Source organism: Triturus cristatus, chromosome 10 (genome assembly GCF_964204655.1).
Source record: "Triturus cristatus chromosome 10, aTriCri1.1, whole genome shotgun sequence".
NCBI classification, from domain to species: domain Eukaryota; kingdom Metazoa; phylum Chordata; class Amphibia; order Caudata; family Salamandridae; genus Triturus; species Triturus cristatus.
In genome coordinates, this window is record NC_140593.1 from 615,945,574 (window position 1) to 615,973,493 (window position 27,920).

Consider the following 27,920-nt stretch of genomic DNA (forward strand, 5'->3'; position numbering starts at 1 on the left):
GTCAGGAACTCTCTTCCCTGCCACCTTTTCACGTTTTCCACCTTTTTTCCACCTTTCCTTTTCAGTGCGACAGACAAAATGGCAGCTGACAGTTCCTGATTTCGACCGATTTGAATGTTTACTGACATCTATCAACCAATCAGATTTTCGTGCGCGCACGGTGCGCGCGTATAGATATTTTATATGCTTTTAAATGCTATTTTCTCAGGAAATAATGAACAGATTGACACCAGACCTGCAAAAGGCACTTCCCTGACCTGAGGACTACCTCTCTGCCAAATTTCAAGTAATTCTGTTCAGCCGTTCGGGCTGTACCTTCGACTAAAGGTCCTATGGAAAAATGCATGGGGAAAATGCGTTTTGGGACCCCCCTTTTTTCTCAGCCCCCGCTTGACGAATCACCCCGAGACTTTCAGGGTAGGAGCTGAGCGGAGCGCCCCATTAGTTTTTAAAATTTCGCGAGGATTCGTCAATCGGCGCCAAAGTTATTCAAAATAGAATTTTCAGATTTCCTATGTCACTGACCGTGTCATGAATGATGTAATATGTGACATCCTAAGCAGTGGATTGCGGGCGCGCGAGATGTAGTTAGTACAACTAAGTATATCGGAAGAATTTCAATGGTTTTGTTCGAGTGAAATGTCCATCTAGCTAGAACACCCCTAAAACCTATTGTTTTTTCAGTGAATTTCCAAGGTTTTTTAAATGCTAATTCCTAACTATATCAGGCCTGAAACCTATGTTTTTTTCAGTGAATTTCAAAGGTTTTTTAAATGCTAATTCCTAACTATATCGGGCCTGAAACCTATGGTTTTTTCAGTGAATTTCAAAGGTTTTGTAAATGACAATTTTTAATGTATTGTTATACTGATTATTTTGATACTGATTTACTACATTTTGTAAACTGTTTATTTTTAGATATTTTATTTTTTTAATTACATTCTACATTACAATACAAAATATACTTTCTCAGAATGAATTACTTTAGTTTAAATACTTTGCCAATAGGCTTTTAAGTACAGTAGTTACAGTTGTTGCAATGAGCATCACAATTTCAAACACAATGCAACATTGAGCTCATTGTGAATTTCTAGTCAAATGCAATTAGTTACTTTATGGATTACCTTTCTAACCACAGGACTGGAGGACCGTGAGACAGCCCCCCCCCCCCCCCGCCGATACTATCTTCAAGCCCTGGGGGATTGGAACCCCCCCACACTTCTTTTTTTAATTCTGTCCCCAGGATTTGGCCCCCCCCGGGGGCCAATTACCAAAGAAGTGCGGGAGCCCCGCGCTTCTTTTTATTTATTTTTTATTTTCTGCCGAAATTCGCGCTGGGTGCGCGAATCTCGACGATTTATTTTTTATTTTTTTTATTAAAAAAATAATGCTTTTTTTGGCCCTGGGGGTCCTTGTGGGACCCCCTGAGCAGGCCTAGGGGGTCATGGTGTTTCTACCCTGCCCCCTTTTCGCGTTTTTCACATTGTTTTTTAGGTTTCTTGTGCCTCGGTTCTACCAAGGCACAAGATGGCTGCCAACACTTCCTGATTTGGAGTGTTGACAGCCAATTAGAATACAGCTCGTGCTCGGGACGGTGCGCGTATCCTCCGAGGCCATAGATATATATGTACTTTTACCTCTTATTTTCTCAGGAACTACTGAACGGATTTACACCATTTAAGCAAAAGGTACGAGTCTAAACTGAGGACTACCTCTTTGCCAAATTTGGTGTAATTCCGTTCAGCAGTTAGGGATATAGCTGCGTCAAAAGGTCTTATGGGAAAATGCATGAGAAACTCGTTTAGGGACCCCCCTTTTTTCTCGGCCCCCGCTTGACGAATCACCGTGAAATTTTCAGGATAGGAGCGGAGCGGACCTGGCCATAAGTTTGGAAAATTTCGCGAAGATTCGTCAATCTGCGCCAACGGTATTCCAAATAGAATGTTGCGGATTTCCTATGGAAAATAGGTCCTAACTATATCTACCTACTGGCGACTGCCAGTAGGTAATATATATATTATAGTTATGCTGTGTTTTTAAACCTTAATGTTTGAATTCATACATACGAGTTCCACTTTGATACTACATTTGGTATTGTCATGGTTGCTTTTCACAGTGGAGTGGTTTGCCATACCCACCGTCTCTTTATGTTGGTACTGCTTACTAGTCGGATTCAAGCATGTGAATCTATGAAAGATTCAGTACTGGAGAAAAATAAATTTTCTTACCTGTACACTGTGATTCTCCAGTATTGATATCTTTCATAGTTTCACTCACAACCCTCTGTCCTCCCTGTTAGGGTTCACACTCGGGATACCACTTATATTCTTTTACTTTACACTCGTGCTCGAAATCTGAGGTGTGGTGGCTCTGTAGGGGAAGAGTGATTCAGGGTCTATGTTGTGATTGGCTGAAATTTGGTTCTATTAAAAACAATGTGATTTGATTACCGCTGTCAATTGGTTTTTACGTGGTTGTCCATGCTTGGGTATAGCACTAGTTTTTTATTATTGTCATCGTGGGACTCCCACCATGACGACGGGGAAGATTCAAGCATGTAAACCTATGAAAGATATCAATACTGGAGAACCACAGTATACACATAACTGAAGTGCATTCTTGAAATTGCTAGGATGCATTGCCAACTACCTTTTGATTGCTTCATCGTTTCCATTGCTGGGAACTGCCAAATGGTTTCTTCATAATTAGCCTAGTCATCATTTGTTTCCTGTACTAGTCCCAGAGTGTGTCACTTGTTTTCCTGGATGGAAACATGCAACTGGTTGTCAATCAACATCTGTCTTGTTAGATGCGCGTATAAAGTAATTATCTAAGGTATGTCAAAAAGTGATGGATGGAATGCTCAAATTAATCGCAGCCACTGGTAATTACTCTGGTTGCATACCAGATATATATATCTATTGTTGTTTTGCACACCATGTTGTAGGAAATGCCCTTTCAGACATGGACACCCCCACATTTAGCCTGGTGTTTGTGATTTTAACTGGAAGTGCACTGGGTTCCTGCTAACCAGGTCCCCAGTGCCAGATCTCTATCCCAAAACTGTGCAATTGTACCCCAATTGATAGTTGCTTTTGCACTCCCTTTAAGTCTCTAGTAAGTGGTACCTCTGGTATCCAGGGCAAGGAGGCTAAAGATGGTCTTTAAGGGCTGCAGCACAAATGTTGTCACCCTAAACAACTCTTCACCAAACACATACAGACTGCCACTGCAGGCTGCCTGTCTTGGTGCAGACAAAAGTGACAACACAACATGGCACACATCCATGTGTGCCATGCCCACAGACACTGTATGCAGTATAGGTAAGTCACCCCTACAGTAGACCTTACAGCCCTAAGGCAGGGTGAACTATACTCCATGTGAGGACATATCTGCATGAGCTGATATGCTCTTGTGCTGATCGGCTCTCTTGCTGCTAGTACAAGTGAACATGGAAGCCATTTTATGTACATGTGCTGGGCACTAGTGAAAATGAGTTTCCCAGCTACACGAGGACTTCACTGAAAAAAGGGATGTTTGGTATTTAACATCTCCTACTAATATACCCACACTGATGCCAGTGTTAGATTTATTAATACATGCACACAGAGGTGCCCACTGAAAACTTGCCAGCCACTGCTGTGCTGACTGTTTTTCACAAGCCTGCAACCAGAAACACGTTTCTGACCCCCAAGGTTGGGGACCTTTGCTCTTAGGAGGCAGGAAACAAAGCCTGCTCGGACAGAGGCTGTTTACTCCCCCTCCCATAGTATGATCAGCAGATTAGCATTCCAAGGCAGAGGAGCTTCAAAGAGCCCACCAACTTTAGTAATTAGAATCTGGCTTCTCTCACAGGAGAGGAAGCTGACACCCTTTGTTGGAAGCCCTTTGGCACCTGGACAGGTGGTAAAATTAGCTTGTCAGATAGGTGTGACCACCCTTTGGCTAGAACCACCCCTAATGTGGGCTACCTGAAGTGGGTATGATGTTTCAGAGTTGATCTTGATGATGGCAAACTTAGGGACTCTGCAACAGGGTTATGTCTACTTTCCACAAGAAGTGGTCATATAGGGGGCGTGGTGACCCCAGGGGTAGGTTGCACATTGGCTACTACTCTACACATTCCCTTAACGCCCCTAAATTCAGTATTTAGGGTAGTCCCAGGCACCAGAAGATCAGATCCTTCTGACCTGAAAGAAGAAGGCTGACTTGAAGAGTCGCAAGAAGAGAAGATCCAGCAACGGACTTGACACCAAACCTGCAGGCCTGCCTGCTGACTTCTACAGTTACACCAAAAGACGACTTATCCTGCAGCTGCTTAGTTTCTAATGCCTGGATGAAGCTAGCCCTTCACCCAGGAACCAAGAAACTCATGTGGAACTGCTCCCTTGCATCCTGCAGATGCCAAAAGACTGAGCTGTGATTCTCCAAGACTGTGAGAACCTGACGCTGGAAAGCTCCACTGCACCTGACCCGCCCAGCCCAAGCTGAAGTGAGCCAACAATGTGAACGTGGTTCCCAGACCCTCCAGACTGTAAGCCCACCTCTGGTTTCCCTGCTGTGGACTTCTCAATGCCGCCTGCAGCGTCTGTTTGTAGATCCCCTCTACCATGACCGCTCCTGGTGACTAAGACCTGACACCTAAAGACACCTGTCACTCCAGGCCTTTGGAGAAGAGGACCAAAGGTGTCCCCACATCCCGAGCTTCGTGAGGCCTGAGACCCCCTGTAGGTGTAGCCCAACTGGTCTCCAAGTCCCACCTGCAGCCTCTTTTCATGAAGACCGATCCCCATAGCCAAACATTGGGCACCCAACGCTGTATTGCACCACTGCACCTGGTTGCCCTAGTGCGGCTGGAGGTGACCTGCTTAGGCCGTGCCCAATGCTCACCTTCGGTGCCAGAGATTGATCTTGTATGTCACTGTACTGTACCTGAAAGCCATACTTGTTTTTTCTCCCACAGGAGAACATTGCAGCTTCTGAAAAATGCACTACGTGTCGACTATGTAAACGTATACATTTTCTCTTGCTAAACGTACTTACCTAATCATGATCATATGGATTTTGGTTCCTAAACATACATAAAGATACTTGTTATTTTTATAAATTGTTGTAGATTTCCTTATTGAATCGTCTGCATCATTTATTGACTATTGTGTGTATGTACAAATGTCTAACACTCCTCTCTGATAATCCTAAGGCTGCTCGACCACACTTCCCCATGTAAGAGCACATTGGGATTGCTAGAGCAAGCCCCTGTCTATTCACAAGGGAATACCTAAGCTCTTTGTACGATATACCTCATTTTGGTTTCAATCAATCAATTAGGATTTGTATCGCACGGCTGCTTCACCCGTGAGGGTCTCTAGGCTCTGTGGTGGTCATGCTGCAGAACCGCACTGCCTTTTCCTTTTGGTTGAACATCCAGGTCTTGAGGTCCTTCCTGAACTGTTGGAGCGATGTTGAGGCTCTCTGGTGCAGGGGGGGGATGTGCTGGGTTGCTACCAGGGAGAGGGATCTGGAATGGAATTCCCTGGTAGGTTGGTGGAATTTCACTTGTTTGTTGAGGTACACTGATCCTTCGTTGTGTAGTGTCTTGTAAGCATGGGTGAGCAGCTTGAATTAACCTCTCTTTGTGACTGGTAGCCAATGGAGTTTCCTGAGGTGAGGGTTGATGTGTTTCTGTCTGGGGAGGTCGATGGTGAGTCTGGCTGCTGTGTTCTGGATGGCCTGGCATTTCCTCGATAGTTGGGCTGTGATTCCTACATAGAGGGAGTTGCCATAGTCTAGTCTGCTGGTGATGAGAGCTTGCGTCTCTGTTCACCTGGTGTTGGGTGGGAGCCATCAGAAGACCACCTCTATCATATGAAGAGCTAACTTCCTAAACGTCACCTAATTTAGGATCTAGTAATATGCAATTTGTCTTGAACCTACTCCAGTAGGGACAGTCCAGCCCAAACTGGCTCAGGGGTGACTTGACTTGGTAGTTTAGGGTGGACTGTTCCTATTGGAGCAGGGTCAAGACTGATCTGCATTTAGCTTGGTCCAAACTGAAGTGACATGTTGTGCAAAACAATGATGGATTTGAACACGGCCTGGGTAATTACCAGTGGCTGAGATTAATTCATTCCTTCAATCACTATTTTGTATACATATTATAAAGCAATTATGGCAATTGAATTTTCTCTCCATAATTAATTGCTGGGATTTCATGGCATTGAAACTTCTTTGTAGAAAACCTCATTGTTGACATCTATCTTCATTTCTGTAAATTGTGAAGGGAAAAGTCACTGCACAGGGCTATCCCTGCTCATGGACATGCTAACTTTCTCAAATGTGCAGCCTGACCTTTGTCACATCGTCTTGGCCCTGTTTTGCTTCTCCTATTTCACTATTGCAGCCACAGAAAGAGTCCAGCATTGTTGACATAAATGTGGATCTTTATAGGCATTCATAAAATAAATGGTAGACTTAAACTGATCAACAAGAGGGTGTTTCCTGCTTAGTGGTTTCAAATGACAAAGATAACCAACCTTATCTCCTGCTCTGTGAAGTCACTCGGAAGACCTTGTTTGATGTTTGTACTGATGCAGTGCTTTCACAACTCCATTTAAGCTTCCCTTAAGAAACCTTGAGCCAAACCCCGCGTAGGTCTTATGACAAGGACTTGAAAGTGGTACAGAATGATGTTCGTTCATTCATTTATACCGGAGACTCTTGAGTCTTTGTGCTAGCTCAGAAAATATCCTGCAAGCAGCTCGAAATGGAGGCCAGATCCAGGGTACCACTGTGCTAATGGGCTCATGCCTGCCTGTTAAAAGTGATGTGTTCATATGCGCTCTACTGTGTTAAGAAATTTCAAATGTCTTTTGAATGTTTTTCAGCTTTATGATGCCCAGAGTCTGCACATTAGCACTCTGTGTTTCTGCTGAGATTTGTGTATTTGAACATAATATTCACAGTGTCGGACGTGGGTGTCTACGTTTACCTCACAATTTATAATGGTTACTGAAAAGCTTCTCTTATTCCCATTAAGCCAATATGCTCTTACCTTACCTTAAGCCAGCTTTTGTTCTTTATTTTCAGGGACACATCTGGGCAGGGTCGATTCTGCACCATTTTCCGATCTTATTCCAGGGGTGCACAGGTAAGACGTCCACACCAGGGAAAGGGGTTTGTTTTCTTTCAAATGTGGCCAAAATTGTATATCATGCTTTACAATTAGTTCTTAATTAGGCTTTTATTATGTATTACTTTTATTATTATTATTTTTACTAACCTGGTGCTTATTGTGCTTTTTTTATTTTCCCCCCAGTCACCCAACACAAGACATTTCTTCTTTGACACTCCGTGGTAAAAATATGCTTGTAATGCTTGTTAAGTCTTTAGGATGGGAGGGATGTCCTTGAACTCGCCTGCAATGGAAGTTCCAACCATTGCAGGCTTTTTCTTTACATCCATTGAAGAACATTTTATTTTGACTCCTAATGTAAGTGGCGGCATTCCTAGATGGTGTCTTTCTTAGGGTGTGTTGGGAGGGAAAAGTCCTCTTCATGGTAATAGACATGTACCCCTGCCCTGAGTGCCCAATTGTACTGTTGTTGGGATCCCTAATGCTGATTTTTGTTGTCATAGGAAAGTGCAAATAATTCATATGCACCAGGACACGGACCTGTCTCATGGATTTCGGTCATATTGTACTGGGAGGGACGCCCAAAGCTCTACCTCATAGTGGTGGAAGAGTACTGCCTTCACCATGAGTTACGCAGCACAAGCGTGGTGGTGGCAGCTTACCGTGTTGTAATCAGTAGTGGAGAACAGGTCCTTTATGTCCTGTCACTGGAGTGAGGCCTGCAGGCTCAATTGCCTGTTTTTAAAGTACCGCTGCAGTTGGCTTAAGCCACCCTTGGTCTGATAGTGCAGGATGGGTGACTCTGCACTGGTTGTATGTATGCCTGGGAAGAGTACTGTACAGGGTTAGAGTAGTACTGCGCATTGCGTGCATGGTGAATGCATGTACTAAGTGTATGTGTCCCTGCAAGAAGTAAAATAGGTGGGGTGTGTGTGTGCATGCGTGTGTGTGTGTGTGTGTGTGTGTGTGTGTGTGTGTGTGTGTGTGTGTCTGCAAGTGGTACAATACTAAGAGTACAGTACTGAGCGCAGAGTGATTATGTGTTGGATGTGTGTGCCTATGGTGGCACAATACATGGACATAACGGTACTGGACAGTGTGTGCAAATGTGCCTTTAATGGTACATTGCATAAAGGAGTCTGGGTTCCATTTTGGGAAGCCTGGGCATGCCTGGTGAAGACATGCGGAGGTAGAAGACAGATTTGTGTATTGCTGCAATCCTCTGAGCTGGGTGGGACATACTGCAGAAGGGCGAGAGATACTCACCGTTCTCTTTGATTCAGTGAGAGATCACAAAGCAGGAAGGAGATGGGGCTAATAAGAGAATCACAAAGACTGGGGTTGAGAGCCAGGTATTAACCTTTTGGTACATATATCATCACCGTGGTTGACATCCAGGTGCGAACTCTAGTCACTCCAATGGCCTGTTTTGTGGGCCTGTCAGCTTTGGAGTTTCTTCTGCTGTGACCAACAGCCTATCAAGAGGAAGAGGAGAAGTGTGCACCTCAAAAGAACCCGAACCCCCAACATAAAACTTCAAAGACCCAGACCATAAATCACATTTGGTCTCCGGAAATAGACTATAAGAAGGGGAGGTTGAGACTCTAAAATTGTCATATTCCAAGCTGCCAGACGATCTGTGTGAGGAGGGGAAATCTCTGCAAGACTTCTGCCTGTTACCAGTACAGGGGGCCAAGGCCTGACAGTCTATCTGGTGGGTGAGGGGAGATCACCTAGGTAAACTAAAACCACCTGCTCTGGAGCACCAGCGCCTGCCTTCTTGCCAAGACAAGTATTCCCTTTGAAGAAGAGGAGAGTGTTGGAGGGAGCTAGGTACACTGGGGAAGCCTGTAGAGTGGGCTCCTGGTGCAAGGTGCGGGGAGACGGCTGCTGCGCCGATTTTTGACCATGTGCAGATTCAAGTTGGTGACCCCTGTGTGCCAGGAGAAGGCTGCTGTTAAGATCGCCATGAACAGTGTGTTGTTCAGGGAAAGTAAAGACTACACCGCCTTGAAATACTGCTATATAACGAAGGCTGAAGCCAGCACGGGACCTTGGTGGCGACTTCATATGCCAGGAGGGGCTGCTGTGGTACAGACTGCTTTGTGGTTAGGGCTGGCGGGATGTATGATGTTACAACGCGAGTGTTTACAACGCGTGCCGTTACATCGCATTCGTTCCAACGAACGGATGTAACCACGCTATGCCATTACAACGCAAGTCTTTACCTCGACTTGCACTAGATGGCGTGCTAACATTAGAAAAGTGTAATTTACTATTCCAACTCCATTCCACTTAACAGTAGGGAAGGTGTTGGGATAGTAAACTACACTATTTGTAATGTTAGCACGCCATCTAGCGCAAGTCGATGTACAGACTTGCGTTGTAATGGCATAGCGTGGTTACATCGCGTTCGTTGTAACGAATGCGATGTAACGGCACGCGTTGTACTAACCGCGTTGTAAAGGTTGTTCCCCGGGCTGGCGCCTTGGTTGGTAGTGTTGCTGCAACCCCGTGTGCCAGAAGAGGCTGCCAATATGAATCGTGCTGCGGGGTTCAGTCCGCTGTCTGAGAAGTACGAGCCTGTGTGATTGTAAGTCACAAGGAAGCCTAGAGGATTGCACCAGACCTGAACTGAGAACACTGTGGATGCATCACCACATCACTAGGACCCAGATCAGGAGCATTGAAATTCAACCCTCCTCCTCGTTGGGGAGCATAGGACTTACTGTGTAGAAGGATCACCGGAGCACCTCCGATCGCTGCTGGAGCTGATCGCATAACCTCAAAGGAGAGGCTGCGCTTGACGGATGCTGCTGTAGCTCCTGTGTGCAGCCAACTCACCGGACCGGATCCTTGAGTGCCCATGGACCAGGCACCCACTGAGATGCTCCATGCTTCCGCACTGCTGGAGTAAGATGCTGTGCATTATTCCGCCATTTAGTGGTTGGGACCAGAATTGTTGCATTTCTTCTTTTTTTTTTTTTTTTTTTTTTTTTTTTTTCTTTTCTGCTGGTGGGCGTCCACATACCACCATTTGGTGTCCCTCTGTGACATCGACGTCCTCCCTCCGGAAGCTCCCACCTCTGGTTGCCATGTTTAGATTCTTTTTTTCCACCGTTGGGTCTGGCTCATTATGGAAGGAGCTCAAAGAAGTTGGAGTGAAGAATCAATGAAAATAACGGGTAAGGAGAGAACTTAAAGAAGACGAATCAAGGTACCACACGTTGAATCGAGGTGCCGGAGGGCGCCGAAAAGGAAAAAAACAACGTAGTCAACTTCGTACCTGAAATGCGTGTACATGGGGCTCCCTGTACTTGGTAACGGATTAGACTTCATTCCAGTTTTGCCCTAATTGCCACCATAAGTATGCCCAGAAGGACCAGCATCCGGTCTGCAATCTTTTCTTACCAGTGGATCATCGAAGTGAAGACTGCAATGCGTGTTTGGCGTTTGCCCTAAAGACGTTGAGAGTAAGAGAGAGGCAGAGAAGAGCAAACTACAACATGCAAGGCCAGAGTGCGGCACCATCACTGAGAGACCTGGGCCTCTCCAGTGATGACGAGGAAAATGTCGCAGAAGAGCCAGAGGGCGACACAGATATCGACATCCAAGTCGTGGAGGTCGAAAAGAAAACTTCGCGAGAGGTAGGAGCACCGTCTGTTTCAAACTGTACACGAGTTCCGATAAACTGACTCAAGGTCCTCAAAGGGAACATCGGCGTCAAAGCACTCGACGACCGCAGTTATGTCCCAGAAAAAACACCCCGTAGGATTCTTAGACAAGGACTCCGTAACAGCAAAGACGCTTGAAAAATCCAACGTAGAAAGACGATCAAGGAAAAGACGCGTCGAGGCAAGAGAGGTCGAAAACAGAAAAACAGGGCACGATGTATGCGTCAACAGAGAAGGTGTCGTCGTCCACGAAGAAAAGGCCTGAAAGCTTCGACACCGAAATGCAAGCAGAGGAAAAGGCGCCGTCGACCACGAAGAGAAGGTCAGAAACTCTTGACGCCAAAACGCACGCTTCGGAGATTGAGAAGAAAAAGAAAAGACTGTTGAAATAGCAAGTATCTTACAACGTTAGAAGGAATTGGACAAAAAGCTTGAAGCAGTTCAAGATACCGCCGAAAATCTTGACGGAAAAGGAGACAGGCTTCGAGATACTAGAGTCCCTGGTGACGCCCGAACCATTGGAGGAACATGAAGAGGAGTTCTTTTTCAAGGATGAAGAACAAAAAAACAATCTGTAGTCCGAATCCTCTGAAGTTCAAGAACTACAGTGGCACGACCTCGACACAGACTCTCCTGAGGAGGCTTTAGACACCGATCCTTCGCAACCTTTTCCTCCAGCACCAGAGACCCATGGGGTGCAACTCGAGGAAGAAAAGCCTCAATTGTGTTTCTTACTCGAGACACTAATGCCTACGCAGTCAAGCATATTCCTTCCCATGCTACAATTGTGCTGGACTAGTGGAAGGAGGCTTTTAAGGAGCCTGCCATATGTAAGGGAGTCATGCCTAGGGGAGAGAAAATGTATAAACACTCCTCCAAGGACCGAATTTACATCAAGGGATCAGTCACAGCTTACTCCATCATAACAGTCACTGCCAGGAAAAGGGATAATGTACCGCTTTGTTCGCCATAAGTTGGCAGGGTATGCTCAGACGTGAGTCCCTTGCTCACTTTGCCACTGGATTCAAGCAAGCCTGGCTGAAGACTGCTGAAATGCCAGAAACCGGTCCTAGGAAGCTTGTTTCCGGTCCAGGGAAGGCATGGCTTGGCAGTTCGGGCTGGACTGTTCCCATGAGACACAGGGTCAGACTGATTTGCATATGGCCATGTCTGAACTGGGGTGGCAGAGTGGGCTAAAGAACGGTGATGGATCAAACCCAGATCTCTTGACTGGGTGTGAGTGTTTGATTGGTTCTGATGCTCCGTCCATCACCACCCCCTTTTGTACCGCTTTGTTCGCCATAAGTTGGCAGGCTATGCTCAGACGTGAGTCCCTTGCTCACTTTGCCACTGGATTCAAGCAAGCCTGGCTGAAGACGGCTGAAATGCCAGAAACCGGTCCTAGGAAGCTTGTTTCCGGTCCAGGGAAGGCATGGCTTGGCAGTTCGGGCTGGACTGTTCCCATGAGACACAGGGTCAGACTGATTTGCATATGGCCATGTCTGAACTGGGGTGGCAGAGTGGGCTAAAGAACGGTGATGGATGAAACCCAGATCTCTTGACTGGGTGTGAGTGTTTGATTGGTTCTGATGCTCCGTCCATCACCACCCCCTTTCACACAGAAAATACAGCAAGAGATAGCATTGTGGAACAAGGAGAACCTAACATGAGGAAGGACTCTCACCCAACCACCTCCAACAGTGACCATAATGACAGATGCCTCACAGATGGGATGGGGTGCTCACATGAACAACCTCAAAGTGAGAGGACTGTGGTAACTGCAGGAAGCTCTACAACACATGAACATTCTAGAGAAGAAAACAGTGTTCCTAGCCTTCAAAGCCGTTCAAAAGCAGCTACACAGAAAGACAACTGTGATACAAACAGACAGTACAACCACCATGTTTTACATCAACAAACTGGGTGGTACACATTCTCTGGCACTGTCAACTCTACCTCAAGAAATCTGGAGGTGGGAGATCCCACGAAACATAGACATAATAACAATCTACCTACCAGGGAAGGACCATGTGGAAGCGGTCAGGCTGAGCAGACAAGCCTCATCATCCCACAATTTCAACCGAATATTCCAAAGATGGGGAACTCCAGAGGTTGACCTGTTTGCAGCACCCCACAATGCAAAATGCAAACGCTTTGCATCCAGGCAACCGTGCAAACAGTCCCTAGGGAATGCACTATTGATAAGCTGGTCCAGTATATTCGCTTGCGCTTTTCCCCCCGATACCTCTGCTACACAAGGTAATCAAGAAATGCAAGATCAGGCATATGACAATGATTCTCATTGCCCCACAATGTGCAAGGGAGACCTTGTTCTCGGAGATAATGGAAATATCTCAGGGATCAATCCACAAATTACCAAACAGACCAGACTTACAAACCATGCAACAGGGGAGGTTGCTCCAACCAGAACCCGAAAGCCTGAGCCTTTCTGCATGACTCCTGAGGATATCGAATTTGCACACCTAAAACTGCCAGAAAGCGGAATTGCAGTCCTAAGAGAAGCACGAAAACCAACCACTAAAACATGTTATACAGCCAAATGGAAAAGATACTCCGTATGGTGCATCAAAGAAGGTCTGTCCCAAAAAAACACAAAAGGAAAGATAGTTCTGAAGTACTTGACTCATCCACTACATAGTAAGTTAACCTACACATCGTTGAAGGTTCACTTGACAGCAATCGCGTCATACCCAAGAGGACACTCACGGAAGAGCTTTTTCACCTCTTAACATGGTCAATAGATTCCTATAAGGAGCAAAAAGAATTGCCCTACCAAAAACAGTTCCTGCACCCACATGGAACCGGAGTATAGTATTAGTTCAGTTAATAAAAGCACCATTTGAGCCACTGCTCAAAGCCACGCCACAAATGCTCACACTAAAGACTGCCATTTTAGCAGCAATAACATCACTAAGTAGAGTTAGTGAGTTGCAGGCGTTAACTTTACAGGAACCCTACTTCCAAATACATAGTGACAGAATCGCCATGAGAACGGATCCACACTTCATGCCAAAGGTGGTTTCACAATTCCACATAAACCAGTCAATACAAATACCAAGTTTCTTCCAGAATCCAAAGACACAGGCAGAAAGATCATTGCACACACTTGACGCTAGAAGGGCAGTGTGAGAAGTTGGCCTGGTATATGCTGGTCACTAGTTAAAGTGGCCACCTTGCACCAGTGCAATTCGACTCTTACGGTAGATAGGTTTAAGATAACCTTTTTAATAAAGCTATCCTAGTGGTAGCTGTGGAGAGCAGCCTTCAGGCTAAGTCTTTAGAGGAATGTAAAGCAGCTTGTTTTACCTTATAATCTCTTCAATCACTAAATGAAAGGACACCACACAGGTATGTGTATATATATATATATATATATATATATATATATATATATATATATATATATATATATATATATATATATATATATATATATATATGTATTTATTTCTAACACACTCTACTGATGTCTTTATGAGATTAGAAGTAACGGACATATGCACAAATCAACGTTTCACAACAAATTAAGCACTTATATGGCTGGGGCCCTCGGGGCGTACCAGACCATATACTAAAAAAGAGGTATAAGAATATCGATTTGAGAAGAGACGAGGCCTAGGGCCTTCAGAAGCGCTGGGGCCTCACTAATCCACCCAAGGCAGTTTAGTTTACCATTTGTAGAGCGCTTGGTTACACCGGATGGTGTGTTCCCTCGCTGAGACATAGGAGAGGGAAAAGCTGCTACAATCTAGAAAAGGTACTGCCAGACATCTGTGAATTTTCTGTACTGCTGAACAGCCAGGTTTTTAGTTGTTTGCTGAAATTGTTCTCACATGTCTCTGTTCTTAGGGCTATTGACAGAGTGTTCCACTTTTTAGCTGCCAGGTACCTGAAAGAACGAGTTCCCAGTCTGGCTTTGTATATCCTTGGTACCTTCACCAGGGCTTTCCCTGAGGACCGCAGACTCCAACCAGAGGTGTATTTGGTTAGTAATGGATAAAGATATTTAGGGCCGCATTTCTTGAGGATGCGATGGCCATAACACATTGCCTTAAAGGTGACCCTCTTTTCCACTGGTAGCCAGTGCAATTCTTTCAGGGCCTTCTCAGTGTTCGCTCTTCTGGGTAAACCAAGCACCTGTCGTACTGCAGCGCTCTGCACCCGCTGTAATTTGGCTAGTCCGCTCTTTGTGGCTCCGAGATACAGGACATTACCATAGTCTAGTTGTGAGGTTATGACCGCATGGACAATTGTTTTCTTGGCATTAGAAGGTAGAAGATCGAGGATCTTTCGCAGGATCTTCATTGCTCCATAGTGTTTGCCCGCAACCTTCTGAATCTGGTTGTCGAAGTTCAGCTCAGAGTCGAAACATACTCCCAAATTTTTAACTTCAGTTTTTGGGGTGGGCAGTTGGCCTAAAGACTCGGGCCACCAAGCAGATGACCATATGGATGGCGACCTGCCCACCACCATTACCTCTGTTTTATTTCCGTTCAGTTTGAGGCAGTGGTTGGACATCCAGTTCGCAACCTCTGATAAGCATTTGGAAAAGCGGGTAGCTGCTTGCTCCTCGTTTTGTGACAGCAGAACAATTAGCTGTGTATCATCAGCGTATGAAACAATCGATACATTATGTTGTTTCACACGATCTGCTAAAGGACCTACGTATAAATTAAAAAGAGTAGGACTCAGTATTGAGCCCTGTGGGACCCCCTGTGTCAGAGGCATACTCTCGGATAGGTAGGTTTGTTGAGCCACTCTAAAGCTTCGGCCAGAGAGGAACGACGCCATCCAACTCAGAGCCTTACTCTTAATGCCACACGCTTCAAGTCTTTGGAGGAGTAGCTCATGTGATATGGTGTTGAATGCCGCGCTAAGATCTAGTAGGATCAGTGCGGCAGTATCACCTTCATCGGCATGTTTTCTCAGTGCTTCTGTGGCAAGGAGTAGTGCCGACTCCGTTGAGTGTGCGCGTCTGAAACCTGACTGCGAAGGGTGCAGTAGGTCATTCTTGTTTATGTGATCAACTAGTTGTTTATTGGTTATTTTCTCAGCAATTTTTGCTACAAAAGGCAGTAGAGAAATCAGGCGTAGGTTTTCTAATACTGTGTCCTTTATTTGTGACTTCTTTTTCAGAGGTTTCACAATAGCCTGCTTCCATTTAGCGGGGACCACACCTTCCTGGAAGGAGCGAAATATAATCTCTGAGATGTATGGCATAATGGGGTTAGCTCCCTCCATCATTATCTCTGGTCTTGCAGCGTCTACGGGGGAGCCAGATTTTATTCCTTTAGCTATGTCTATAAGTACAGCTAGATCGTGGATTTTAAATTCATCTAGCGTCCCTCCTACGTAAGGTTCTTGGTTAGCATTATTAGTGCTGGGCCCTAGTCTAGGCAGGTAAGTAAAGGACCCACGGGAGACGCATGCAGTGTGAGAACTCTGCCGCGGATCCCAATAGACTTCAATGGAGCAAGTCGCGGTTGGAATTTTAAAGTTTTAGGATACTTCGGGAGAGTCTACAAGCAAGTCACTTACAGGGTAAGTAGTTCTAGAGCCAACACCCACAGGAATACCGTAGTGCTGGAGTTAACTCACCCAGGGAAACTGGGCGCATAGATGTCTTTTGGTGTCGGGTCGCGGCGTCGTTTTCAATGGGAGCCAAAGAAGACTTGCTGCTTGTGAAGACAGGGGAAGTGTTAGTGGAAGCCAAGGCTGGATTCAGAAGAAAGAAGACCTGAAAGCAGAGGAGACAGTGTTCAAAGTCACTTGCCAGTGACCCGGGGCCAGGAAGCTGGATGCCCACAGTAGTCGGGTGATTTCAGGTGATCACGGGTGTCTTGACTCTTCAGCCACGAGGTCCAGGAGGCGTCGACGACGACCAGGAGCTGGATTCGGCGTGTCCCACAAAGTCTGCAGCTTACTGAGGTGTCGGCAACCGGATTGGAGCCAACAAGCCTTAGCAACAGCAAGTCTCGTGGAAAGTGAAGTAAGTCAGCGGTGCAGACCAGCAAGGTCTGAGGGACTCACCCAGCGAGGGTAAGTCAGGGCAGGCCTGGAGCAACCAGGGGAGCCGTTTGGTTCTGCAAAAAAGTCTTCTGGGGACCCACAAGCCAACCGGCAAGGGATCGCGAAGACGCCTCAGGAGGATTCACTCACCAGGAGCCCACGCTTACTCGGGACGGGGTAGGCCTCTGATCTTCGGAGGAAATCCTGCTGGAGGCTTGGACCACACGTGGTCCAAGGCACAAGTTCATAGAACGTCGTGAAAAGGTTGCACTCGACAATAGTGCATGGTACCCGGGTATTGCTGTTCCTAGTCACTCGTGGGTCCACTTGCCTCCGCTTCGCTGGAGACTCACGATGGCCTTGGAGAAGTCCGAAAATCCACTTCCGGAGCTGCAGGGACTTCGGACTCCGGCGGGAGCGGGAAAGTTTGCGACCGTTGATGCAAAGTTTTGGTGCCTGCCAAGCAGGAGAGTCACTCCTTGACTCCAAGGGAGATTCTTCAGTCTTCCAAAGGTAGTGGAACGTCGAAGGTCCAGGATACTTCTTCAGAGCGTTGTCCAGGGATATCTAGTCTGCAATGGCAAGGGTTCCCTAACTTATACTACAAGGAAGGGAGGGACTAGCTCTAAGACCACTCCTATGGGAGGGTCAGGGGAGTGGGTGGCTACACCCACTTCCCTTTGTCCAGTTTCGCACCAGAGCAGGGGCTGGTAGCCCCTGAACCAGTTTGAGCTGGCATATGCACAGAGGAGCCTACTGCTCCCCCAGTGCAGGACTTCAAAGCACTCTAGGAGTGCACCCACCCAGCCCCAATACACTAAATCCTGTCTGGAAGGTGGTTACATCTCCCTGTGACAGGATGCCTATTGTTGGGCCTCCTCCTCTGCGAGTTTCGGTCAGCAGCAGGAGGGCAGCCCAGTGTCTGTGCTGGTGGCATCCATTTTGTGATGCCAGGGCTCTTCAGGATTCTACCATGTTTCCACAGTGGATACATGTCTATCCCTCTAAAGGGTGGGATCATACTCCCACACCAGTTACTGGTGTGGGGGTATGATTCCAAAGCGTTTGACACCAAATGCGACATGTTTTGATGCAGCCATCCCAAAGTTAGCATTTACCCCTAGGTTATAATGCACTTAAGAGTATATGGTTTAACCGCATCCACAAACAGCTACAGAGAATAGACTCTGAGAGCTGCAGAGGGGCCCTACTCAGGCAGAGGCACCCCCTCACATGGAAACCAAGCCCCCTGCCCTCAGGATTGTTAGGGCCTGCCTTAGGGGTGACTGATAGGTTTATATGTGTGTGTGTAAGGTGAGATATAGGGAACCTATACGTCAGTGAGGAGTGCTAACACTACCTCACCCAGGCTGCAGTAGCAGGCCTGTGGTGTCAGATTTAGTCTGCTTCCCAGGGGTGGCATAATACATGCTTCAGCCCCTGGTAGGCCTGTGAAGTACCTATGCCCTTGGTACCTAAGGTACCATATACTCGGGGCTCATAAGGTTCCACAGTATCCAATCACTAGTGCATCTAATATGCACTCCAAGTTGTTTAGAGAGAACAGAGAGGCTGGGGCCCTGATTAGCAGGGACCCAGCCAGACTATAGCCAGAAACCAGTGTAAACATCAGAAAAAAGTGGGGGCAGCATGAGTGCAGATCCTACTCTCCTACAGGCAGTCATGTACTATGTTGGAAGAACAAAAGAATACAGGAAAACGAAACAAAAATCTTTACAAACAGTTTCTTAGGAAGGCCAGTAACCAAGAACACAATTGCACGATGGCTTGCACAAGCCATACAGCTGGACCACAAGCAAGCAAAACAGCCACTGCAAACAGCTCCACAAACTCACTCAGCAAGAAAGAAAGGATCAACTATCGCCTTTCTAGCCAATACTCCTATTCAAGATATCTACATGGCTGCAGCATGGTCTTTAGTGCAAACGTTCACAAAGCACTACTGCGTAGACATCTAAATGATTAAAGAAGGGCAAGTGGGACAACAAATCTTGCAGGATCTATTCACAAACCAACGCTCATCTTCCACCCAGCTGCCACAAAACAAACAAACTACTACAAAATCTATGCACAGCATGTGAATCCAGAAAAGATTCACGCTGCAAAATGTAAAGTTTCTTACCTGTCGGTGTAGTTTTGCAGCTTGAAGAATGTTCTGGATTCACTAGCGAACCCACCCTCCTCCACCAAAAATGAGAGGCGAAAAGAGAAGAGGGAAAAAAAAAGGAAATAAAATAATAAGAATAAAGAAAGGAAAACAATCAGCAAAACAACTGAAAGTTATCTTTAAAAAAAAAAAAGAAAAGAATCAGAAGATGGCGTACAGAGATGGGAGCTTCCAGAGGAAGCACGTCGAAGTCACAGAGTGACACCAAATGGCGGTATAGGGGGATATGTGAAAGTCACAATTTTCTTTGTGTGGACAGCTGGTAAAAATAAAATTCTTCTTTTTACTTTTTTATTCGAAAATTAAGTATTTAACTGGACATTGATTTATCGATACTGCTATGCGCTTTTTGAACTATGCATTGTGTTCACAAATCTGCACCCAACCCCTTCCCCCCCAGCCCGAGAGAGCCTTTGACTGCTCGTTTATGTGGGATATCAGAAGCAGAAATCTTCCTCAGTTGGGCCCAGTAATGCCTGCATGCCCCTCTGAAAGTTGTTCTGACAATGTGCGTAATGTGACTTGTTTGTGTTTATAGAAGTTTGATTTTCACCTATAACGGAGTTAATTTCTCTAAAGTATACTGGATAATATATATTTTTTCAGTATCATTACTTTATTCTAGAATAACATTTTGTCTATTTCTGGCCTTCTATCTACACAGTATTGCTTTGTGGATTCTCCCCTGGGTTTGGCGCTCATTCGAGTAATCCTTTCTGGGTAGGAGAAATCCTGAGTTTAGAGGAGTCTGGCTCTCTGGTTGCACCGCCTTTTGAAGGTTACTGATTACAGTAAGATCAATTTCTACTAGGGAGCATGATAGGTCCCTTCCTACTAGAAATCTGGGAGTTTCAGAGATGGGAGAGACCACTCCACTGGAACAGGAGTGGCTGGTACCTTATTTCCGCAATGTTCAGAGGATGTCCCAGGCATGGTGAAAATTTGAGGAAGTCCCTGAGAACCAAAGGTGTCCCTGCAACGTTCTTAAAATCTGAGCTCACAAGCTGAGAAATACAGAAGTAATTTAAAGTATGCTACAGCCACATCCCTTCGCGCTAGAGTGCTTAAAGTTTTCTGCAGTGTCAGCAAGGCCTGCAGGGAAAAAAGTCCCAAGGTTCTTACAGACATTCACTCCCACGTCGATTCCAGATTGGATCCAGTGTGCTACACTTAAATACTCTGAGCATTCAGTTGGATCCCAGTATGGAGAAGCGACCTTGAGCGTGCAGGAATCCAGACTACGGAACACATTGAATCCAAGCTTGAGAACAGTCCAACTACTTGCTTTCATGACGAGCATGAAACTTAACTGTTCTGACTGATCTTTTTGCACCGGGGATTAAAATGAGTAAAGGATTGAGCTATACCTCACCAATTATATTCTTAACTCACTCTGCTCCCCAGTACTCCGACTTTGTTACACTTCTAAAATCTTGAAGTAATCTAAAAACTACTTGCAGTGCTCTTTTAAACATAGTAATCAATAAGGTGCAGGAAGGGAAACTTGCTACTGTAGTTTTGCCATTGTGTTGCACTTTGAAGGGCATCTACCAATATTACCAAATCTAGGGCTGGTAAGTTAATCAACCTTGAATGGATGAAATCGTGAATTGACATGCTATAATTCCAAACTGATTTGAAGGTTGCGCCCAGGTTTCGTTTTCAAGTGCTGTATTCACCAAACTATTTTTCTAGCTGACGAGCAGGATAGCTTGCCGGAATTGAGAGCTTTGGCTGTGTTATTTCGAGTGAAAATACTAAAATGCAACTGCAGGTCAGAAACAAGAGGACATTGGTCTTTACATGAGCACGGTCTGTCACTTGCTAAATTCTAGCAGCACTTAACTAACCGGTGTTCGTATTACCAAATTCAGTGGATGCATGTTATCAGCATAAACAAGCATGACAGACTGAATCAGCCATTCAGGTATTCAAATCTGTGATCTACAGGTCGCAAATAGATATCAGCCCTAAGGAATTTACTCTGAGGTCTTGCAAGTGCAGTGTAAATTGTGTTGTTGCTTCAGAGCGAGCAAGGAACAAAGTTTTAATTATTCTTTTAATAATAAGACCTAACTGGTGATCTTACAGGATAGGCAGTCCCTAAGTGTCCTAACAGAGCTTGAGATCTGGCCTTAAAAAAACTAAATGTATATGTTCGAGGCATATGAGCTGCAGAATTCATAGTTTTGCATAGATCGCCATCTGGTGTTTGGCTCGGATGCTTGCACCTTGTTGTTGTCTTGGAAGAAGCCCTTGGACGATAATGCGCATGGGCATCGACTCCATCCTCAGATTGTTTTTTTCCGCCATCTGGTTCGGATGTAACTTCAGCGCTCCGGTTCCGTACCGTGTTTTCCAAACCTTTTCGAAGTACAAATTCGACTATTGTTCTCGTTCGCGTGTCTTTCGACGCGCTAACTCAAATACTCGATACTGCCGTTGACGTGGGCCGCTGGGCCTATCGACGCCATTCAGGCCTACGGCTAATGGAAAGGACATCATTCAAAAAATGCCCCCAGTGTGGAGCTAAATTTCCTCACAGCGACCAACACAAGGTCTGCAACCTTTGTCTCTCGTCTGAACACGAAGGGAAAGATTGCCAAGCTCTCCTAGAAGACTATCCGTGATCGCCGGGCTCGACGACACGTTATGGCTGCACCAGTGCCAGAAGACCTCTTCGATGAAGGCCCCGACGTTCCAGAAGCAGAGGATTCGGAGGATCGCGACATCGTATCCGAAGCAGATGACTCTGATGACCACATCACTCCAGGTCAACAATTGAGTACAGCTGCCCCTGCACCGACCACCCCCGAAAATAAGAAGGCTCCGGTCAAGACTTTGCCTGAAGGCCATAGTCGTGACCGAAAGAACTTCAGAAGCCCCGCCTCCAGGCCCGGCTCCGAAGACAAAGGAGAAGCCTTCCGGCGGCTCGGGACCAAGTAAGCTGCACGTTGGTGCCCCAAAAACACAGTCTGTGCCGAAAGCGGGATCACATCTTACTCCTGCTGTCTCCAAAAAGGCCTCTGCACCGAAAGAACAAAAGGCCTCGGATCCGAAGACGCCTCAAAACTTTGGATTCAATAAAGATTTTGAACTCTAAGCCGAAGGACTCAAAAACCCCTTCTGAGGCTCCTGAGCAGAAATCTAAACCACGTTCGGAACCGAAAAAATCAGCGCCTAAAGCAGACACCAACGAGGAAGAACTGTTTCTACCAGACCCCATCGACCCGAAACAGAAAACACTGCATGTGGACCCTAAAACAGGCCATATTGTCAGTATCTCGAAGAACAAGAGGAATTTGGACACCCCACACATTTCTGAGGTGCCTGTGAAGAAAAAAGACAGTGCAACTTCACCATTAAGACCCTCTTCTCCTGCTCTTCCTACTAAGCCTTTCTCTCCTTCAAAGTCCCTCCATACTCGCCACCACCACAGGATGATGATGACCTAGGGGATGGGGGTGGGGGTGGAAATAATGACCCTGATGAATACACTAACATACCACAGGACACATGGGACAAATACAATGTCCCGTTAGATCCTCCAGACTTACCTGATCCAGACGCATACCCAACAAGGCCATCTCCCCCAGATGACAACATTGGTTTTAGTCCGCTAATTGATAGGGCTGCTCAATATCGTGGTGTTCAAATGCATTCAGATCCCACAGAGGAAGATTTCCTGGTAGACACGTTTGCACAGACACTAAGGACAGTACAAACATTACCCATGCTGAAAGGTGTTATCAAACATGCTCCAGACGATTTCAAAGACCCTGTCAGGACCAGGATTCTCAATCCTCGGATTGATAAAAAATATAAACACGCCCCTAAAGTTCCCACCTTCATTAAAGGCCAACTCCCCATAGATTCCCTGGTAGTGACCAATGCTAGGAAGCGTGCCAACTCTCAAACCTCCGGTGATGCCCCACCCCCAGACAAAGAGTCTAAATTACTACACGCTTCAGGCAAACAAGTTGCCTCCCAGGCAGCTAATCACTGGAGGATAACTAATGCACAAGCATTACTTGCCAGATACGATAGGGCTCTCTATGACGCGCTTGAGGGCCTAATGCAGCATTTGCCTAACCAATACAAGGCCAAAGCCAATGATTTTATTCAGGAGGGCAAATTAATCACAAACACATCCATTAAATGTGCCCTCTATGTAGCAGACACTGCATCTAGATAAATCAACACTAGTGTGTTAATACGAAGGCATGCATGGTTGCACATTTCTGGGTTCAAACAAGAAGTGCAGACTACTATCCTGAATCAGCCGTTCAATCAGGAACAACTTTTTGGCCCAGCTGTAGACACAGCCTTCGAGAAAATGACTGCAAAATCGATGGGAGCATTACAGTCTCCATCTACACGAGGCTCCTTTCGTCGCTCCTTTCAAAGGGGCGCATCCAAAAACATCAGCACACAGTGCTTCCTCCTCCTATAAAAGTCTCACACAAACATCCCCCAACAAGGGATATTTCAGATGTGGGTACAGGGGAAATAACAATAAAGGGAGAGGCCGAGGTAACAACATTTGCACCTCCCCCACTAACAAACAATGACTCCACTCCACTCCCTCCAGATGTAAGAAAGTGGCTCTGTATATACTGCACCAAAGTAAGGTTCAGTGTGCACAGAGTCCACAGTCCCCAGAGGTTTGACAGAGGCTAAAGTTAGATATAACCTTACTCTCTAAAGTGGTAGCGTGGTCGAGCAGTAAGGCAGTATTAGAGGACAGTGTAAAGCATTTGTTGTACACACTCAGTCAGCAAATGGTCTCACACACTCAAGAACTGAACTCTAGGCCTATGGTTTGTATATAAAAATATATAGTTTTATTTTAGAACCAACAATAGGTATCAAAATATACTTTCTGAGAATGAGATGCTTTAGTTAAATACTTTCAATAGGCAATAGACTTTTGACTGCAATAGTTACAGTTGTTGCAATAGGCAACACAATTCAAACACAATTATAACATTGGGCTCAATGGGACTTTTTAAGGAAATGCAATAGTAGTGACTTTACGTATGATTTTCTTACTCTGGGTTGGATCCTGGATTTAACCCTGGTGCATCTCCTGTAAACAGTTGAAAGAAATCGTTTTTGTTACAAAGGCATTTTTTGAGGAATATTTAAGTTTCAAAAATCGACACATAAGAATTTCCGGCAAAAGCCAGGTAATATTATCCTATGGAGGGAAATCAAGTTATCGGTAAGTATGGTTATAATTACTTTTCAGGGTCAGTGCGGGGCAACAGGATCCCGCACTGGGATCCTGATAACAGGTGAGTAATTTCGTTTTCGTTGATCGGCTGATTTTTAGTGAATATTTTAAAGTTTCAAAATTCGACAGAAGAATTTCCAAGTGAAATCAGTCAATGTTACCCTATGGAGGAAAAGTGAGTTATCGGCTTTTGGGTAAGTACTCTACTTGCAGAGTTAAGGTTCTGGGCATAGACTCAGGGGTCTCCCAGGGCCGGGTAGGTACAGTTGTTACACCCTCAGCGGCACAGGGGCAGCAGAGTGCAGAGAGAGTTAGGCCCAATGTTAGCCTATGGCGGGCAGGGGGCCTTTGGTTGGTGGCTGCTAGCAGGCAGGCCATGCGGCTGTGGGAGCTGGGCTCCTGGTCACTTGCTCAGGGCAAATGGGGAAGAAAAATAGGACAGAGGTTGCACTCCCAGGGGCACTCTGGCGGCTGGGTGCATGGTGCTTTTGAGCCGTCGGGCGCTCAATGGATTCCAATGAAGAAGCTAGAAAACGAACAAAGGCTGCAAGCTCGGGGAAGAAGATGGGTGCGACCACCACTTCGAGAGGTAAGTTGGGAAGCTGTAGGTTAGGTAGGCACCCAGGAGCTGGGCACAGGGGGCCGCAGGGCGCCGGGTGCAGGGGTGTCTTTTCGCATCGGGAAATCTTACCCTCAACTGGTCGGGGTTGGAAGGGTCACTGGTTCTGAGGCTGCAGGCGTCAGGAGCGTCGAGGTGGGTCCTTGGGTGCTGGATTCTTGGTCACAATCGCCGGGGGGGATGTCCTCGGGGTCTTTGTCCATTCTGGCACAGGCCAGGCTTGGCGGTTGCAGAGTGTGCCGGAGTCGCGGTTCCTGGTTGGCACCAGAGGCTTGTTACTTGCTTTGAGCAGAACCACTGCTCGTGGGAGTCCCAGTCTTTTAGTGTCACAAGTCAGTCAGGTCCTCCGGGTGTTTGAGGTTGCTGACCACTGGAGATGCCGTTTTTTAGCAGGAGCAGGTTCGAGGGTCGACAGGCCTGTAGGGCTGGGGCCAAGTCAGTTGGTGTCGTTCTCTTGTTAGCAGCTGCACGGCAGGTCTTCTTTCTTCTTGCTTGTCTCGGATTCGGGATCGGAGGAAGAAAGCTTCAGGGTGCCCCTAAATACTCAGTTTAGGGGCATTACAGGTAGGTAGAGGTCAGGGACCAATGGGTCCCTTGCCTGGGGTGGGTACACCCCCTATCCTGCCACTCTCCAGTGGGAGGGGGGCAGGAGCCTAATCCTGATTGGGCAGGGGTCCCCATCCTCAAGATGGCGATAGCCCGGAGTTGTGCTTCACCTCGCCTCCCCCACCTGAGGGGTGGGGTTGGCAGAGGCTGGTACACCCCCTTTCCTCACTTGGGTTTTCCCGCCGATCTTCCCGCCAGAGTGGGGGTCAGAACCGGTGGTGGCCAGTTTCTGAGTACAGCAAGTGGCCTGGAGAAGCTCACAAAGGCGGCATGCCTTTGAAGCTTCCCCTGCCCTTCCTGGGGGAGGAGACCTAGCACCTCGCCCAGGATGTGCATTGTTGCAGGCCCAGGAGGGCGGATGGCTCTCTACCCAGGGGTCCAGTAACATGTCTGCTGTGTGGCAGCCTCTCAGACAGGAGGTGGATTGTAGATCTGAAAGAAACACGTTAGTTAGATTCCTCACCTTAGAATATCCCCAGGCGTCAGGCTGGATCCTGAAAGATTTTTGTAGCAATACCCCTTGCGCGTCGCTCGACGTCGTCTGCGGCTCCGCGTCCGTCGTCGGCGTCGGAATGACGTTGTCGGAGTACTTAGACGCCGCCCTCGCGCGCTGACGTCAGTTCTTCTTTTTTCCGCGCCAGTAAGCGCCGATCCGGGAAGAGCTTACCCCTAGTAATTTTTTGACTAACTTTTTGGGTCTATCGACTCGACCCTGGTGCCGGTAGGATGCCTGGTTTCAAAGCCTGTGACGCCTGTCATCGCCTGATGTCGGTGACGGATCACCATCGCCGGTGCCTTTTATTGCCTGGGGGCCGACCATGATGCGGAGTCGTGCCTCGATTGCCAGGCCTTGACGTCGAAAGCTAGGCGGGAGCGGTCCCGTAAGCTTCTCGAGCTTCGGCACTCGGCTCCACGCCGCTCTCGGTCCCCGTCCAGGAGGAGGTCCAAGGACCAATCGCGGAGCCGCAGCCATCGTCATCGCTCGTCGGGGTCTTCAGGTAAGTCGAAGCACTCCAAGAAGTCCAAGAGACGACATCGCTCTTCGGACTCCCCTCGCCGGTCGCGCGACTCGGCTGAGGGTCAGGGTGGTCCCACCCCCGTGGATCCGTCTGAGCCGTAGGAGCCGCGTCCGTCCCCATACCCGCCCGTCCCTGGGACTGACGCAACTCCGGCGGAGGTCAGTGCCTTCCTCTCGGCCATGAGGGGCCTGGCTCCGCGGTCGACGCCTGTAGGCGCGCCTTCGGGCCCCGCAGGTTCGACTGGGTGACCTCGCGTGCCGACGGCCCCGGCGCTGTCGACGGCTCTGGCCCCGACGCCGCAGATCCCCGAGGGATCCAGGCCTGGATCTCGGTCGGCGCCGGTCGACCTCACGACGCCTCCTCCGCCGGCGCCGACACCGGTTCCACCCCCGACGCTGTCCCCGGATGACGTTGTTCCCCAGTTTAGCCCCGGTCCGGGCCCGACGCCGGCGCGGTGCCGCCCGGCGCCGCTACCCGCGCCGATTGGTGAACGCTTCATCTACTGCCCGGCTCCGATCATTCCGCCTGTTTATCGGGAATCGGATGACAAGGGCGACTGGGAGGGGTCTGAAGACCCTATGGCCACTCAGGGCCAACTTTCTCAGGACTGGGCAGAGGAATTGGGGGATGCCAGCGGTCTGGATACCTCCCCGGACGCTGGTTTCATCTCTCCTCCGACTGTGGCCTCGGAGGAGGGTGCAGCCTTTTCAGTGGTGCTGCGCAAGGCGGCCGAAGCCCTAGGGCTGGAGTTGCCTGCTGTGGCCGTGAGGACTAACGTCCTCACAGAGGTACTTCAACCGACAGCAAGCTCCACTGAGCTTCTGCTGCAGTTTAATGAGGCCCTCATTGACGTTCTGCAGGGCACTTGGTCCAAGCCCTCCACAGTCCCTCCTGTGGACCGGAACGTTGCCTGGCGCCACCGCCCTGCTCCGGGCGACCCCAGTTTCCTCTCCCAACACCCCACCCCCGAGAGTCTGGTTATCCAGGCCTCCACTTCCCAATCCTCCTTCCCGTCCGCTCCTCCGGATCGGGAATCCAAGAGGTTGGAACAGTTTGGCAAGAAACTGTTCTCGTCCCTGAGTGTGGGGCTGCGGTCTTTAAATACCGCTTGCCTTTTGGACTGTTATTCCCACTCTCTGTGGGATACGGTGGAGGAGGTGCTGCCCCTGTGTCCGGAGGAGGCCCGGACACGTCTCTCCCAGGCACTTGCTGACGGGCGAAATGCAACGCGACATGCCATACGGTGTGGACTTGACACCACGGACTCGCTGGGTCGGGCGATTTCCACCACGGTGGCGCTTCGGCGTCACGCCTGGCTGAGGTCCACGTCATTTTCGGGGGATGTCCAGAGTTCCCTCATGGACATGCCCTTTGATGGCACTCGCCTTTTTGGTGAGAAGGCGGACAGTGCGCTGG

The 27,920-nt window shown here is 47.6% G+C and overlaps 1 protein-coding gene across 1 annotated transcript in view; it reads left to right on the forward strand.

Annotated features, from left to right (window-relative positions):
* RAB40C (RAB40C, member RAS oncogene family) overlaps positions 1–27,920 on the forward strand; it is a 224,835-nt gene that overhangs the window by 167,497 nt on the left and 29,418 nt on the right. The window contains exon 4 of the mRNA XM_085632143.1: positions 7,087–7,147. Coding sequence (XP_085488269.1) covers positions 7,087–7,147 — 61 coding nt within the window. The remainder of the gene's footprint in view (positions 1–7,086; positions 7,148–27,920) is intronic.